Source organism: Xiphophorus hellerii, chromosome 19 (assembly GCF_003331165.1).
Source record: "Xiphophorus hellerii strain 12219 chromosome 19, Xiphophorus_hellerii-4.1, whole genome shotgun sequence".
In the NCBI taxonomy this organism is placed as follows: domain Eukaryota; kingdom Metazoa; phylum Chordata; class Actinopteri; order Cyprinodontiformes; family Poeciliidae; genus Xiphophorus; species Xiphophorus hellerii.
In genome coordinates, this window is record NC_045690.1 from 571618 (window position 1) to 584703 (window position 13086).

Genomic DNA, 13086 nt, shown 5'->3' on the forward strand with positions numbered 1-13086 from the left:
TACAGAAGAGTCATTTATTACTCCATCAGAAGTACAGAGTGCAGAGAAACAACGACGGCATCCAGGTGACGCAGGATGAAGGTGAGACGAGCAGGTCAGAGGTCAGAGGTCACACATCCACACGTTAAGGCTCGTTCTGCTACACCAGCGCTCACGGTACCAGAACCTCCGTCATGCAGCAGCTTCATCGTAAGCTAAGCTAGCTCAGGATGGCCGTTTGATGATGGTTAAAGCTGCAGCCGCATTCTGCTCTGGAAATAAAGATTTAAACTCTGCTGTCTCTCCAAACCTAAACTCATTCTTTTCGGACTTTTCCAGAACTTTCCAGGAACTTTTTCTACCTGGAGAAGAACCTCGAGGAAAGTTCTGGCAAAGCGTGGGTGAACTTCATAAATATCTGCTTCCTCCAGACCAAACAGAAAACTTTACAGACACATTCCAGAACTTCCACTTCATCTGAGGAACCCATTTTAATTCAGAGTTTCCTTTGAGCTGTGAGTGAGTTTGCGGTGCCGGGCGTCTGGTCGGATCCAGTCCTGGGCGCCGGTTCCGGCGGCGCCTACATCTGGGCCAGGAAGTGAGCCCGGCCGTTGTCCTCCAGGCGGCGCGTCAGAACCTCGCAGCCCGTCTCCGTCACCAGCAGGGTGTGTTCGAACTGGGCCGACCGCTTCCCGTCCCGGGTCACTGCCGTCCAGCCGTCGGGCCACGTCTCGTCCTGCCAGCCGCCTGGACACACACACACACACACACACACACCCACACACACACACACACCCACACACACAGCGGGTGTTAGCCAGAGCCGGACCGCTGTCCTACAGGCGACCCGCAGCGTCACTCACCCTCGCAGATCATTGGCTCGATGGTGAACACATGACCCGGCTTCATGACCCCAACCGCTTTGTTTTCTGGGGAAAAAAACAGAAATGAGGGTGATGGAAAGAGTCCCTACCTGATTCCCTATGGCAGGCCGTTATAGCATAAAATCCACTTTATCACACATTCCAGAAATCAAACATGTTAGTTCATTAAAGGGGCAGTAATACGAGTTTTCCATTTTAAAGAACAATCCAGTAACTATGTTCCTCTCAGTTATAAAAATTATGTAAATATCGAATATAACTTAAAAGAAATTTTACTTCCTGATTTAGCACTTTAAATTGGGCCTCTGCCTCCAGGGCGTAAATCCATCTCATTACTGGGGAACCTTAACAGAAAAATTTCTTCAGACCAATTTTGGGAGGATCAAAGTTACAGCGAAATGTAACATAAAATGTGGTTTAATAAGTTTTTAAACCACATTCAAGCTGCAGGACCAAAAATGACTAGTAATGCACATCAAACATGTTTTATTCTCAGTAAACAGCCTGCAGAGAAATAAAACTAAAATTTAAATGTTGCTTTTATGAGTTTTGTTCAGTCTGATCTAATCTCTGCTGCATCTTTACAAACATTTAAGGTTCTCAATAAAAAAGCTTTAATGAGTAACTGCTCTTAATAAAATTCCTCACAAACATTGATTTATTGAAATGGTTCCCAATAAAAGTTATAGGCTGTTTAAATTATAACTTGTTAAGTTGCTTTATTTTTAAGCCTTTTTTAGTTTTGCCATGTCCTGGATGGCTGAGAACCAGCAAGTAGATAGAAATGAATATCTGGGGAATATCATAACTTAAACGTAACATTTAAAGCAGCAGGATTTATATAGAAAAATATTCAGATTTTATTTTGTGCTTTTAAAGGCTGAAGACAGTGAGAAATAAAGCCATAAATTTCTGTTTCTTCTATCTGTTCTCAGCTCCCACTCTGAGCTGGTCCACTTCCTCAGCCCCTCCCTCCAGTTTCAAACTCTAATTAACTAAAAGTTAAGAGTTAAATATGAATGAGATGTTTGCTACCTTTGATAAAAAAGCTGAATTGTGATGAGTTGCCTCATTATGAAAGCAGTGTAGCAGCTTTGCTAATGAGGCAGCTCATCATGATTCAGCCAAAGTAATGAAATAACAAACTGCAGTCTGATTATTGTGAACGTGTTTCACTCTATTGAGCAGTGAAAGTAAATAAAATGTTTACATGTCTTTTGCTTTAAGTATTTACTGACTGGAGGGATTTTCATTTGTGCTGCAGAGTCACAGCTAGCAGCTAACAGCTAGCAGCTAGCTCCAGTGGCTCTAACGGAGCCGGTACCGTTCAGCTGCTCTTGCTCCTCCCACACTTTGGACTGAACCATTGTTCTAATAATGGTAGGGGGGACCTAAAAATGTATTCTCATTTTTTTCTGAGATAAATGACAGATTTATTTTGTTCTTCGTTTCTTTTGCCTTTTCATAATTATATTATTTAAATGCAAACATGTATTCAATGATTTTTGGGGGGGGACAATTCCAGACTTTTCCAAGACTGGGGGGTCCGGACCCCCTGACATCCCTGGGATTTACGCCTCTGCTCTGTCTCTTTAAAACCTCCTGCTCTTCCTGAAGCTCCGCCTCCAGGAAGTCATCCCAACATGGCTCTTCTATTAACCCTTTAATGCTCTGAGCAGCAGCTCCTATAATGAGCTCAGCAGCTCCATTCGCTGTTTACTAATTGCTGCAGGCTAGTCTGAAGGAGCTGAGTGGGGGAGGAGCTGCGCCTCGAGGGAGGGGCTAGGTCTACCCAGGCATTTTGCATAGCTGAGTGGTTGCCATGTAAACAAAAGTATTTCTCAAACATGAAAGAATCAAAGAAACACTACAGGTTTTGATGAGGGAAAAACATTATTATTATAATCCATGTTGATTTTACATGATACTGGCCCTTTAAGATATCTTTAATTATATTCTGGCTAAACAAGAAGCACAGATTTAGTCTTTTTCAGCTCAAGGAAGCAAATTTTAAAATCTTGAGAGTGAAATTAGTGATATGAAGGGAGAGACAACATAAAAGCACTCCTCTTGTATCCACCATGTTTTTTACTTCAGTTTCATGATAAACAGGATAGAAAACATCCAGATTTCTGGAGCAGTCTTCAAGTTTTCTATATGGTGACATTTTCAGACAATTTTATGCAGAAAACCCAAAATTCTGCAGGCAGCTGATGGGACAGCTCAGTGGCATCACATGGGTCTTTCTTATCTCCTGTATAAAATAATCATGGCTGGGCCTTTAAAGCGTTGAAGATTCTAGCTCACTCACAACAAAAAGCTTTTGAACTGAAGATGTTGCATATTTTGTCAATATGTTTTGATTAAAATGCGTGTAGTAAAATTCTTTTTCAGATCTGGGGAATGTGGTGATTTTATGTTAAACTGGCCTGCCGTAGCTTCCCGCTGCGACTCACTGGCGTAATGTGGGACGTTGGGCGCCGTGTGGAAAAGCCGGTGGATGCCGTGGCCGCAGTAGCTGCGCACCACGGAGAAGCCGTTGGCCTGAGCGTGCTTCTGGATGATGTTCCCCAGCTCCCGGTAGCGCACCCCGGGCTTCACTGTGGGCGGGGGCGACACTGGGGTCAGACACCATCACACACCAAACACACGGCGGCGGCGCACCTTCATACCCGAGTCGATGGCTTGCATCAGGCATTCGTACGTCGTCTGCACCAGCCTCTTGGCTCCTTCCTCCACCTCGCCCACGAAGAAGGTCTCATTCAGGTCGCCATGGAAACCGTTATGGTAGACAGTGATGTCCACTGCGGAAGACAAACATGCCTGACTCAATTAGGGCAAAAACAATTAACCAGATCAATCAATTACTGGAATAACTGTCGACTAATTTAGTAATCGACTGATCGTTAACTGGAGGATACAGACTGTAAAAACATCATCAGCATCCTTTGCAACAAATTATGAAGTGTTTACTAAAGGAATGCTGTTATAAAACGTTTATTTCTCATTTCAAAAAGGAATTTTTTGATCATTTGCATCTTTTAATCATTTCCTCCTGGACTTTGGGATTGTTGTGATTTTTTCCAGTCAAACTCACTGATTTTGTGGTTCTACATTTCTGCTAAATGTGAATTTTGTAACTCGTCATTTGAAGTCAGTCTGAGACTGCAGAGTCGTAGAGTAAATACTGCCACCTGCAGGTGGGAGTTGGAATCACTTCAACCCAAAGTTTTCAAACACTTTTGCACCAAACTCAGAATTAATCACTAGCGTGAAAAAAAATGCAGCCATTTGCTGTTTTTGGTGAAAAACTGGTGAGACTGAATAATATATTTGTCATGTATAAAAAAGGCTCAAGAGAAAAGTCAAAAATTAAAAATCTGCAGTGTGGAAATCTTTTATCCGATTAATCATCAGAAGCTGCAGCTCCAGACTGGAGTTTAGCAGAAACTGTGGGGGGTTTGACTGAAGGGTAATGAAACGATCCGTCTTGTCAGAGCGGAGCGGCAGCAGAAAGAGGCTAAAACTGGGTAAAACATTCATCATCAGAGAGAAACCGTTCATCATTAATACCCTTAATACCCCCCACCCCCTCTAATGCCCCGCCCAGCAGACCGTTCAGGATGTCTCCGTCCTGCAGAGCTCTCCGGTCCGGGATGCCGTGGCAGATCACCTCGTTGACAGACGTGCAGCAGGACTTGGGGAAGTTGTAGTAGTTGAGAGGAGACGGGTAGCACTTCCTCGCCACGCAGGCCTGGAACACACAGAACCAGCAGCTGGTGGGCACCGACCCAGAACCAGCAGCAGAACCAGCAGTGGCTGCATCAGAGCAGAGCCACGTAGAACCGATCAGAGCTTTCATCACTGATCAGCTGTTATGATGACGGCGCTCTGTGAGGCTCTCGGCAAACAGATAATGTGAACATAAAGCCACTCAGACGTTAGCAGGTTTCCCTCTGGGGAGCCGCCCTGCTGCAGCCTGAAGCCAAACGCTGTGAAATCACAAGGCTAATGATGCTAATGATGCTAATGAAAGAGCTTAGCTGCTGCAGCTGATTCACCTGGAAGCTGAGGAAACGTCTTAGCAGCTTCTCCCTCCCTCTTCATTTCCAGCATGACCTGAAATCTGCTGATAGTTTTCTATGTTTCGGTCTTAGTGTGACTCAGCAGAAGGAAATCGTGTTTCTGCTGCCATACCAGATGAACGGCGTGGTCGATCTCCTCCGTCGTGACGCCCGGCTTCACCATCATGGCGGCGATGTCCAGGACTTCCCGCGCCAGCTGCACAGAGGTCAGGGGTCAGAGCGCAGCTTCACACATTGAGAGGTCAGAGGTCGGCGGAGTTACCTTGCACACCACCCTCATGCCTTCGATGTCCTCAGGAGACAGGATCTTGATCTGAGACGTCCCCTTCAGGAACTGTTCGGACTCGGACATCCCTGTGGGACGGAGACAAACACCATCAGTCACATGACCTCTGGACGACCTCTAAAAGCAGCTGCTGGTCGTCCTCACTGATACACAGCAGGGCTTTAGTAACTCTGACTCCATCACAGCTGAAGGACTCATTTACACTGCAAATAGACATTACAATAAAATCTTTACTGAGTTTTACCTTCTGTGGTATCTGACTCCTGCAAGCTTAGAGAGGTTCAACAATAATTAGAGACCAAACTACATGAAGTACAGCAGCGGTCCCCAACCTTTTTAGTCGCGCGGACATACAGGGCTGATGGGGGGGGGGGGGGGGGGTCGTCGTAAGTATAGAGTCGGGGGGTGGGGGGGGGCAGTACCCTCGTTTTTTGCAGCGGTTACGGTCCAAAAAGAACCCGCGATAGGCGAAATCCGCGAAGTAGGAACCTTTATTTTTTTACAATTATTATACAATAAAATATTCCATAATACATTGAAACCAAAGAACAAAACCTTTTTACAGGCCCAAACATTTGTTTAACAAATAAAAAGTACTGTATAAACATTTATTTTTTTTTTTACAAATAACTACTGTACTGTAAAATAATAATTTAATATGAACTGAAAGCGGATTCCCTGCCCGAATTGCGGAGATCAGCGCCGCCCCACCGCGACCTGAGTTATTGGATTAGAACGGGAGAAAATAAAAAATGATTATGAAAAACAAAAACAAAGTACAGTAGCACAAATAGTGACTCTCGTGTATTTCACTGCTGTTCTGACTGAGCCGCTGCAGCCTGACTCCGCTCTGTAGCAGTTTTTTTTTTTTTTCTTCTAAAGCCCGCGGTGCAGGTGTGTTTTTTCGAGAGAAGAACATAGTTATCGGTAGCTGCTGTTGCTCTTTTTTCTTCTGGGCAAAAAGATTCTTATAAACCGACATGCCACCATCGATTATGTTAAATCTGGCAAGCTGTTTTACGTACGTGTACATATTAAACCGCAACGTTGTTGACACACAGGTAGAGAAGAAGCGGAGAGACTGTTTAGCCAATCAGAATGCAGAACACAATGCAGGTGGGAATCTGTGAAGCAGCGAGACCGCGAAAGGTGAACCGCAAAATAGCGAGGGTTCACTGTAGTCTGATGTTGTTTTGTTACTCATTCTGCCGCAAGTTGGCTCAATTTTGACGCGCAAGACGTAACCTGTAAAATCCGGTTTAGGATTTTCAAAATAAAAGATCCGGAAGTAGTTCATTATTTCTTGCGCGGCCCGGTACCAATTGGTCTGCGGACCGGTACCGGTCCGCAGCCCGGTGGTTGGGGACCACTGAACTACAGCATAAGCAGGAACTACCAGAAAGCAAAGCCAGGATCCCTACAGGCAGATTTCCTACAGGAACCTGAACACAACACTCTGCAGTTTCAACCTTCCAGGCTCAGATTTTAGTCTAATCTGTTTTTCAGAATAAAATGTTTAACGTTCGCCTGATGAACCGACAGAAGACAGAAGTTTCTATGGGTTCATCATTCACTGCAGTCCAGTGAATGATCAACTCCGGTCCGCTTCGATCCAATTCCAGTCAGTTTGCCTAGTCAAAGTCCGGTTCGGTTGGTGAGGTGTGAACGCTTATCGACCTCTGGTCCTCCAGACCTCGGTCTGGGTTCGGCTGAAGTGAACTCTGGTTCGGTTTGAATGTGAATGCCAAGCGGACTTGAGACCGCTCCAGAACCGGGTCTACCAGACCATCAGGAGGAAAACAGACCAAGTCCCTGCAGCTTTTCCTGTGTCTTCCAGCTGTAGATCCAGGAAACGCTGCAGGAACCAGGGAGCGCTTTGGGATTCTCCTGGTGGGGCAGGTGGCTGAAGAGAGAGAGGGAAGTCTGGAAAGGCGACATGAAAATGAAGTCGGGTTTTTGTGTTCTGGAAGACTTTGAGACGTGGAAACTGTTCAAAGACCGAGTTGAAACCCTTCATGAGGCTCCAGCAATTCAGAATGTTATTAATATAATATGAAGCAGGAGAATCAACTGAACTGTTTCAGTTTATAGTTCAGATTGTTGCAGAGTGTTTTCTGTAAAGCTACAGGGAGAAATAATAAAATGTCTTCTAATGAATGCAGAGCCAACAGAAAGCCTCAGCAGACTGGAGCAGCACATGAAGAGCTGATAGCGAGGCGTCTCGTTGTGACAGCTCTTCCAGCCTGAATCCTAAACAGTAGAAGCATGAAAGGCTCCTCGCGGCGCTATGAATAACTGGCTGCTCCTGCAGGGCTGCGCTCAGCTGCAGCTCTAATGACACTCACGCTGCCGAGTCCGACTGCGGCGGGAGGAACGGGAAAACACGAGCAGTTTTACTCACAAAACAGCCGTTTGGCCCAAACGGGCCTCATTAATCTTTGATTACGTCCAGCGCCCAGCAGGACGCTGCAGGTTGGGCGGTTGCTTAGGAACAGAGCGCTTCAGAGCACCTGCATGTAAAACACGCCTCACAGCGCTCCGGCCGGCTTTCTGAAACATTAGTCCGCGCGAACAGTCGGCTCCGAAGGGAGGCGGTAACCATGGCTACCTGAGTACGGACGGATCTGTGGGTACAAAGGTTGCCACGGCTACGGCTCGGCCCATAAATAAACCCAACATGAGGCGACACAAGATGGTCCGGGCGAGACGGGGAAACCGATCAGAACCACAGGGAGAGGCGGGGTTAACCGTCCTGATGGAGAACACCGACCGGATCCGACCCGACCAGATCCGACCCGACAATACCGACCGGAACGGACCCAACCCTATGATATTGACCCAACTGGATTGGATCCGAACCAACCAATCAATCCTGACCGGATCCGACCCGACCCGACCGGACCGGATCTGAAAGACCTAGCCGGACCCAACTGGATCCGACCGGACCAAACCCTCTGATACCAACCCAATTGGACCCAGTACGCTGCAGCGGAACTGTGTGGTTCCATCTGGTCCGAGTATCTGACCAGAACCAGGACAGTTCAGTTAAACTGGTTCGGTTCTGAACACAAACCCCCTTGGCGCTTGGCCCTGCCAAAGTGGGCGGAGCCTAAATACACACAGGAGCGTGGCCAAGAGTGGGTTTGGTCCGAATGACAGAAGCCCTGTTGCCAACTTAGCAACTTTGTTGCTATACTCAGCAACTTTTTTTTCTTTCAGAAAAGCAACTAGAAACAAATCTAGCAACTTATTGAAAAATGGGGCCAGTTACAGTTCAGAGTCTGAGCAGCAGGTTTGAACAGTCCACTTAGAGCCAAACGGTCACCTCCAGAGGAAAAGACATCAGTTAGGATGATCAACGACCAGGAGACGCTAATCAACTGGAAACCAGTGGATCTGTCCACAGTAAAACCAGTTACCACCACTGTGGACGGAGGCAGTGCCAACCAAGAAAGAATCCACTGCTCTGACAAACACCTTAAAGCTGGCCTGATACCTGTTCTGATTGTTTAGAACCATGAGAAAGTTCTGTTACCTCTGGGATGATCCGCATAGTCGGGTCTTTGGATGTCACCAGGAACCGGTCGCATGGGGGTCTGGCAGAGGAACCAAGAACACAGGTTAGATCACAGCAACAACAATTAGTCCGCTTTAATTAACTCCGGTCCGCTTCACCGGACTCCGGTCCGTTTACTTAGAAAGTCCGGTTTGTTTGGAGAAGTGTGAATGCTAAGCGAACTCTGGTCCACCTGTAATCTGTTCTGGGACCAGTTCAAGTGAACTCTGGATCGGTTCGAGTCCATGTGTGACTTTATTCTGATGTTATTACAAATTTAATAACAACTTCAGTCTCATATTATGACTTCATTATTTATAGTATTTTGATTGACTATTGTACGACTTTTTCTTGCAGTATTATGACTTTATTTAAATTATTTTTTCTGAGCCCGGCCCTAAAACTCCATCGTAATAAAATCTGCAGATTAAACTTTGTGGTGATTTTCTCTTTGCTCTTTTGGAAACAATACAGTAATGAACAGTTTCCACAGAGTTTCCCCCAGTAAACCTGCTCAGTCCGCTGGGCGGCGCCGAAGCGTCCGCCGGGTTTTTATATTAAAACATGTCAAGTTGACAGGAAAAGTAAAAACATTACTGGGTAATTACATGTTACAGGAAAACATGGCAGTGAAACGATATTTAAACCCACAACTAGTCTGAAAAACAACAAATCAAAAAATACAATTAAGATGAATATGAATTATTTGCACTTCTGTTTAATCCAAATGAAGTCAGCGGCTCCATCGGGCCCCCAGGGCTTCAGGGGCCATAAAGGCTGATATTTTAACACAGATATATAAATGTAACATTTATTTATTGAGATTATCAATGCTGCTAAATTTGATTTAATTTGTTTCAACATAAATTAAAAGATTTTAAATTGTTTAACATTTAAATGTAAGATTTTAAGGAGCTGGCAAGTTTACTTTCTAAAAGTTCAAAGACCAATCTTCATACTCAGATTGTTTTGTTACCATAGCAACAATCTGATGCTGTGAGTTTGAGCTGTTTGTTCACAAATACAAATTAATAAACTGCAATTATAACTGATTGTTTTTATGTTGGCCAGTTAATCTACTCTCTCTCTCCCAGATTAAATCGAACCCAGAAGCTGTTAGAGGTGCTGATGGTTTTAGCAGCACGAGGGGCCCCTAGGTCAGATTCTGCCGCAGGCCTCATGCAGCCTTGGACCGGCCCTGCAGGATGAGTTCAATCTGCTGCACTGAGCAGAGATGAGCAACAAACTGAGATTTAATTCAATGCTGCTAATGTGGCTTTAGCAGCTCTAACATTTCTGAGTTTTAATAAGAGACACAGAAACTGTTTTGGTTGCTCCAGTTTCTCAGATCTCAGCGCTCATTAACTCTAAGTGGACAAAGCATTTGATGTGGTTTGATGCATCATGTAATCATAAAAATAAAATAATATAAAACCAGCGTGATGCGTGACTATGAGGAGCGTGAAAACTCCTCACCGGCTGAACCTACATGATGAGGTTAGCGCTGGTTCTTTAACCGCTAACGCTCCAGCTAATCGGAAACACAGACATGAACTTTATCGGTGCAGACAGCGTCAGGCGATGGGCAGCGTGTTGAGATGGAAAAGACGCACAAATTTCTTTTACCACAAATATAAATCATTCTCACTGCTCCTCTGAAAGCCTGCAGTTCACGTAGAGCTGCGCAACCAGAGCTAACGCGTTGGGGTTTAAACTCCTACCTTGATCAAAAACTCTGGAAAGAAACATAATTCCTCACAGGAGGTTGATGTAAATATCCATACAGGTCAGCCTGTGTTCAGTCTGAGTGAAAGGAGGCGCGCGATCCTGCTGAGGTAACTTAAGACATCCAGCTGCTGCGGCGCGAGGCAACGCGCAGAGCTGCCAGCGGTGTGATTGGTCCGGCTTTAAATGCATAAACTATAAAGCTATCTTCTATAAACATATATTTTAGGAATAATTCTGCTCCGCCAGTGAAACGCTCAGAGCAACAGAGACGCTTGCAATCTGGCTTAAAAGAAAAAAGAAAAAAAAGAAGCAATTTTTTATTTCTATTTTTAGAAAAACATAAACAAGAAAGGCTTAGTCTGGCGGTGGGGCTAGTAAAGCATGGCGGGCTGCCCGACCTAAAATACACGGGGGGAACCCTGTTCCATTACAGTGGTTTTCCATGGAAACACTAAGAGTTTTGTGTGATTTCATCAGGGGATAATAATCCTGAGCTTAACTGGATGGACGGATCATTTAGACAACGTTAAAGAGAAAGACAGGAAGTAGAGTTTTCCAGATCATTTTGTCCTCCAACAGATGATTCCTAAATCAACTTCCAAACTTTCCCAGACATTTGAGGAAGTTTGCATTATTAAAGAGTGAATATTAGAAACGGAGGGAGAGTTCACCAGTGGGTAGTGTGGCCGTAGTTTGCCTGTGTAGCGGTATCCCAGCCAGGGATCTGTGTTGGTGTCCTTCTCCACGCAGTTCTTAGCTTCAGTCTGGTGCTTGTCTTCCTCTGGAAAAACAAAACGTGACTCAGGTGACTTGTCTGGACTTTAACAGGACTCCATGAAGCACAGAGCCAGGGAACATACTTGCTTTTTTGTGGAGCAGCTTGTGAGACGTCCAGCTCCCTTGAAACATTCCTGCAGAGAGAAACATGTCAACTGGCTGAAATATGCAAGGATCATATCCCCTACTCCAGCATCTCTCTGCCTGGATTAAAGTTTAAAAAGCAAAGGAGGTGGATTAGCAGAGCTGGCTAACAACTGATCCATCCAGGACACATTAAACTGTAAAACAGTTGAAACACTGACTTCTTTAAATCTCAACTAAAACCCACCTGTTTAGGATTGTATTTGAAATGTAATCAATTACAAATTTATGATGGAACTTGACTTAAATGCTTTGTTTTGATTATTGATTCTATATTGCATTGTGTTTCTGTGTTTGTAATGATGTAAAGCACTTTGAAATGTCTTGCTGCTGAAATGTGCTATACAAATAAAATTTGATTGATTGATTGATTGATTGATTGATTGCTGCAGAATATCATCTCTGCTCATACCTGTCAAGTTTTGGACTTGAGAATACAGGAAATGTCGCCGTCCGGTGTTATTGTCAGAGCGACACTAACGTAAGGGGGACGTGTAACATTACCGTCAACGTGAGGAGGAAGACAAGCTAACGTGAGACGCAAGTAATGCCAGCGGGGGATGGGGTGGGAACAATACGGGATATTTACAGGAAGATATTAATACGGGAGGTAAAATACGGTAATAATAAATGGGAGACTTGACAGGTAGGTCTCTGCTGCCTGGATAATGAGCTGCTAGCATGTTGGTCATGAGACCTTAAACAGCAACAGTCTGCAGTCAGAGGCCTAGGAGACTGGCTGGAAGACGTTTGTCCTGTGTGTCTCTGTGTTGCCCTGGCGATGAACCGGTGACCTGTCCAGGTGACCCCGCCTCTCAGCCTCCTGATAGGAAAAGGCTGGAAGATGGACGAATATTTACAGGATATGAAAGTGTTGAAATCCTCAGAGGTTTAATAAATTAGTTTACTAACTAGTTTATTTGGATCATCCAAAGAGCTTCGCCGCTAGCTGCTGATGCTGCTAACGGCTGTAAGGTTCAGAGGTTTTCGCCCGTCTGCAGGTCATCAGGTGCAAGGCAGCAGTAGCCTGGGAGTTCAACCAGCCTTTGGTGATCGAAGAGGTTGAGGTGGCCGCCTCAGGAGAAGGAGATCCGGATCAAGGTCAGAGCAAATGAAGCAAAATGTGAATAATAAAGCCAGAATCATCCGAGCCTTAAATGCAACTGAAGCTCTTTTCTGACTGTCGTTACTTTATTGTGTCGTTTCCTCTGCAGATCGTGGCAACAGGAGTGTGTCAGTCGGATCTCTACTTCCTGTGCAAATGTCTGAATCAGACGATGTTCCCGGCCGTTTTTGGCCATGAAGCAGCCGGTGTGGTGGAGAGCATCGGACCCGGGGTCACGGAGTTCCAGCCGGGTCAGTAGAACCAGCCGGACCGCCTGGTTCTGCTTTAACTCTGCTGAATCTGACATGTTTGTGATCCAGGAGACACAGTGATCCCGCTGTTCATGCCTCAGTGTCGGGAATGCCGCCTCTGCAAGAGTCCCAAGACCAACCTCTGCGTCAACGGGTGTCCCTCATCTTCTGTCATTTCCAGTCTTATTGGTGTTTTTATTAGTTTCTAGGTCGATATGAAACTAATGGATCATATGTTGTGTTCAGGTCGGCCGGTCGAATAGATGAGCGGAGCTTTGAGCGCTCCAGGAT

At 45.2% G+C, this 13086-nt stretch overlaps 2 protein-coding genes across 2 annotated transcripts in view; one reads left to right on the forward strand and one right to left on the reverse strand.

Annotated features, from left to right (window-relative positions):
• On the reverse strand, positions 1-11430 carry LOC116709613 (methionine aminopeptidase 1). The gene is made up of 10 exons (XM_032548260.1): positions 11379-11430; positions 11190-11299; positions 8770-8830; positions 5211-5302; positions 5061-5144; positions 4479-4617; positions 3536-3667; positions 3320-3463; positions 843-908; positions 1-726 (listed from the first exon to the last, which is right to left on the reverse strand). The coding sequence occupies exons 1-10, from the start codon at positions 11425-11427 to the stop codon at positions 560-562; spliced, it is 1044 nt and encodes a 347-aa protein (XP_032404151.1). The 5' UTR covers positions 11428-11430; the 3' UTR covers positions 1-559.
• A 755-nt stretch (positions 11431-12185) lies between these two features.
• The window catches only part of LOC116709608 (alcohol dehydrogenase 1-like), a 2417-nt gene continuing 1516 nt past the window's right edge, over positions 12186-13086 (forward strand). Inside the window, 6 exon segments of the mRNA XM_032548256.1 lie at positions 12186-12328; positions 12441-12508; positions 12510-12540; positions 12654-12795; positions 12865-12949; positions 13042-13086. Coding sequence (XP_032404147.1) covers positions 12284-12328; positions 12441-12508; positions 12510-12540; positions 12654-12795; positions 12865-12949; positions 13042-13086 — 416 coding nt within the window. The 5' untranslated portion in view covers positions 12186-12283.